At 39.0% G+C, this 4564-nt stretch overlaps 1 protein-coding gene across 1 annotated transcript in view; it reads left to right on the top strand.

Moving 5' to 3' along the window:
• The window catches only part of ARID4A (AT rich interactive domain 4A (RBP1-like)), a 53534-nt gene extending 49629 nt beyond the window's left edge, over positions 1-3905 (top strand). The window contains exons 22-24 of the mRNA XM_009331329.1: positions 856-1071; positions 1298-1444; positions 1933-3905. Of these exons, the coding sequence (XP_009329604.1) occupies positions 856-1071; positions 1298-1444; positions 1933-2036 (467 nt within the window). The 3' untranslated portion in view covers positions 2037-3905. The remainder of the gene's footprint in view (positions 1-855; positions 1072-1297; positions 1445-1932) is intronic.
• The last annotated feature ends 659 nt before the right edge of the window (positions 3906-4564 follow it).

Here is a 4564-nt window from a genome sequence, read left to right as displayed (position 1 = left end):
CTGGCAGCCCAGAAAGCCAACCGTCTCCTGGGCTGCATCCAAAGCAGCGTGGCCAGCAGGGCGAGGGAGGGGATTCTGCCCCTCTACTCCGCTCTGGTGAGACCCCACCTGCAGCACTGCGTCCAGCTCTGGGGCCCCCAACATAAAAGAACAAGGACCTGTTGGAGTGAGTCCAGAGGAGGGCCACACAGCTGATCAGAGGGCTGGAGCACCTCTCCTGTGAAGACAGGCTGCGAGAGTTGGGGTTGTTCAGCCTGGAGAAGAGAAGGCTCTGGGGAGACCTTACAGCAGGCTCCCAGTAGTACCTGAGGGGGGCCTACGAGAAAGCTGGAGAGGGACTTTTTACCAGGGCAGGTAGTGATAGGAGAAGGGGTAATGGCTTTCAACTGAAAGAGGGTAGATTTAGATTAGATACAAGGAAGAACTTCTTCACTATGAGGGTGGTGAGGCACTGGAACAGGTTGCCCAGAGAAGTTGTGGATGCCCCATCATTGGAAGTGTTTTTGAGGCCAGGTTGGACAGGGCTTTGAGCAGCCTGGTCCAGTGGAAGGTGTCCCTGCCCACTGTGCGGGGGGTTGGAACTAGGTGATCTTTAAGGTCCCTTCCAACCCAAACCATTCTATGGTTCTGCGATTCTAATGACCAGTACACTTGAGAGTTCAGTGCATGTTGTGTCTGGTAAGGTTATACATTGAATCTGATACGGTTTTTCCTTGTGTGCATTCTGGGGTGATCTCAGCAAGAAGGAGCAGTTTTTTCTTAATAATTTTTTCTGCCTATACTAACAATTTTTAAAATGTCAAGGTTGGTTGGTTGTTTTTTTTCTGAAGTCCAAATACATTTCTCTTACTGCAGGACAAAGTAGTGACAGTGAAGACCTTCCTGTCCTGGACAGTTCAAGTAAATGTACTCCTGTAAAACACATAAATGCATCCAAACCACAGAAGATTTCTCGATCACCTGCAAGAGTGATTTCACCTCACATCAAAGATGGAGAGAAGGATAAACACAGAGAGAAACACCACCACCAGAATGCTTCACCTAGAGTATACAAATGGAGTTTTCAGCTCAGTAAGAATTCTTTAAGTTGACTTGATTAGAGGGAATTTACAAGAAATCTCGTTGTGAAAGAAAAATGTGCAAATTTCGGGATTCTAAATTAGGCATAGGCCTTTTATGGTGTAGTTATGGAAGCGTGTTATCTTTCATGCTGCACCTTGTATACTCTTCAGAATTGCATTCATTTGTTTAAAATCACCTTGATGAAGCTATTTTTTCTTTTCTTCCCACTTTTAAGATGAACTAGACAATATGAGCAGCACTGAAAGGATCTCCTTCTTACAAGAAAAACTACAGGAAATACGAAAATACTACATGTCCTTGAAGTCAGAAGTAGCAACCATAGACAGGAGGAGAAAACGATTAAAAAAGAAAGACAGAGAAGGTAACTTTCAGATTTGCTTTATGCTTCTAATGAGAAGTTAATTTTCTTGAAAATACATAAAGCAACTTGGGTTTAATTGACAGTATTTTTGGGAAAAAAAGTGTTATCATCTGTTTGTGTGTATACATATTTAGAAAGAACATTTGTGGCTTTTCAGAACTTGAACCTAACAAAAACATTCACTGACTATTTTATAACTGCGTATTAGAAACTTGGACTTCCTAGTGCAAGCTCGGTCTGAGTTTTCAGTCAGCGTAATGACTCATCTGATTTATCTTTTCAATTGGTGTGTGATGCAGAAGGGGGAAGGTTACTCACCCAGTTTATGGGAACATAGCAGTGCAAGCGATTGACAAAAAATCTGTATCGTTTTTTTGTGACCGTGCCACTTCTTTGAGGTCTTTTAAACAACCTAATATAACCAAGAAACCTTCGTTCTGACGTGTACTTTGATAATCTGATGCTGATCTGTTGTTCTATATGTTCAGTGTCGCATACAGGAGCATCCATGTCATCTGCTTCATCAGACACTGGAATGAGTCCATCATCATCTTCCCCTCCACAAAACGTGCTTGCTGTAGAATGCAGGTGATACACATTTCTCTGCCTTGCCAGCAACTTGCTGCCATGGACATAAATCCTGAAATTCAACCACAGAAAGCACTCAACTGGTTTGACATTGCCAAGTATATTCTGTACACACTTCCACTGCTGGACTGTACCTGTTCTCCCCTCCTACCCTCTTCTTTTGTTTAATTTACTGTTCAGAGAAATTAAGCTCATTGGTAACTGAAGGTTTGTAGGCACAATGTGACATGCTTGTCATTGTGTTTGTTTCTGTTTTGTTTTGGTTTGTTTTTTGTTAATGCAGAGAAAGGGCACTTATCAAATTTGAAAAGTTATGTCCAATGAAGCGTTCAGGTGTTCTAGGGAGATCTTAGAAAAGCAAGTGCACCAAGCAGACATCAGAGTATTATCAAAAAGAATTGAGTAACTGCTGCACTTTCACCGAGCTGTACGTTAACCCTTGGTGAGTAGTTCCTCTCTGTGGAAGCACTTGCTATACAGAACTGCCAAAGTATGTGTTCAGCAGTGTGCCCAGTTTTAAAGGTGTAAATGGGACAAAATAAATTGTGAAAGGAAGTGTAGTTGACTGAAAACTACAGTTGTAATAAGTCTTCCACTTTTTATAGGATTTTTGAGCACACAATTATGCAAATATTTTAATGTTTATTAATGTTTACAGTGGAATTGTGAATAGGTTTTCAGTGGACTATCTTATCCCTTGACAAAAATATTTTGTCTTTTTTCTATGTAATTTCAGAGTTTTTATTTTGTTACAAAAAGACGAAAAATGAAATATATAACAACAATGAAGTTATTTAACAAGATTTCTAAAGCTGAAATTTTTGTGTAAAATAAGGTATCTTGCAACTTGTTAAATATATTTATTCAGACATTGGATGTTGTATTTTTATGTATTTTTTAAAATATTAATAAAATTGGAAAAAAAACTCTAGGTTAGTTCACTCTTTCGATAAAACACACTTACCAGTTACGGCTCTTAAGGAGGTTTTATCCAGTAGCCATGCCTGTATTTCAAATGGGTCTGCCTACGTACCCTCCACAACGTAGATCTGTAAGCGGGCATCTGGATTAAACTATGACTTTATTTGGAAACTTTGGCAGTCCTAGTACTTACATTGTTTTGAGGAACAAAATTTATTGGGTTGCCCTTAAGATACTTTGTCACAAGGTCTTATGTTTGCTGTACTGCCGAATGAATTTATATCTCCCAAAGTTGAGATGCAACAATAAAGTAAAGCAACTGTGTATGCTTTGTCTGTGGATTGTCCCACAGACAGATACAGTTTGTAAATAACTCTTCCAAAACCATGTATTTAAAACAGTTTGCATATACATTATGTATAAAAGTGATTTTTTTATCAATTTTTTTATTCATGTTTGTACATTGAAAGGGGTTCTTAACCCCTTTTCCTGTGTTTAATATGCTGTAGAGTAATAACATAGATGCTCTAGACTGTATATCAGGATATTCTGGTTCACACGGCAGAAAGTCAGAACGAAACACTAGTGATGGCGTAGCATTACTAAAATTGATGTTTCCTGAAATTTCATTTTACAACATTTGTCAACTTGTGATTCCAATTCCTTCCATTTTCACAGAAAATTAAAGAAAAAGTACTCTTGTAAATGCACTTTTTCTGTCTTTTCTTAAGCAAAGCAGAACTATTTCAATGTAAGATAAATATGGAGCTCACTAGACAGCGTCAATAAAGGCCATGTTTTAAACATAGGCTTTATATTCTATTTTTATTTAAGTGATTGTTCTTGTAAATGTCTGGACTTACCTAAATAGGAAAATTAATCTCCATAAATTGTTGTAAAGACTTTTTTCAGAGCTAACTTCTACTGTTAATCTTATAATAGCTATGAATAAAAAGCAATACTCATTTAAAAGGAAATAACACGGGTCACATTTTCTCAGATTATCTTCCATGTTTAATAGTTGCAGAAGTAAATTTTAAATTTGGTGAAATAATAGGATTAATTACATCTTATGCGGATATCTAACCTCTGTCTACAAACTGTGCGAGACCTTAAACAGGCATATGCGCACACTCAGCGTGCACAGGTGACGGGTGAGCTCTGAACTGTCTGTTCTTCAGGACAGACGTTCACAGTGCGTACACTGACTGCTTCTCCTTCTCTCTTAGGAATGTTTAAAATATTGCATGGAAGACTGCAGGTATGGTTCCATGAAACACGGAAACCCGTTCTAACAGATGGTTGCTCCTTGACATAGAGAACGCGCTTCCTTACTTCCTCTTTCCGCCTGGTTACCTTGCACCAGTACTCATCAGACAGACAGACAGACACGCACCCACCCACGCCCCCCCCCAATAACAACTAACGTTACTAGTCTGGCAGAAAACTAAACCCGCAAGAAAAGGCGGATGACTTCCTGCCAAGCCACTGGCAAAGCCTCTAGCATGTTACTGATTTCCTAGTTTTATCTTTCTGGCAAGAAGCGTTATCAGTTAGCCAGATTATTCAGTAGATGTTTAAATTCCTTTTTTATGACTTTTAAAAATACTG

Source organism: Pygoscelis adeliae, unplaced genomic scaffold, assembly GCF_000699105.1.
Source record: "Pygoscelis adeliae isolate BGI_AS28 unplaced genomic scaffold, ASM69910v1 Scaffold199, whole genome shotgun sequence".
Taxonomy (NCBI): domain Eukaryota; kingdom Metazoa; phylum Chordata; class Aves; order Sphenisciformes; family Spheniscidae; genus Pygoscelis; species Pygoscelis adeliae.
Note: the sequence above shows the minus strand (reverse complement) of the source record. Positions and strands in the feature narration are given on the sequence as shown.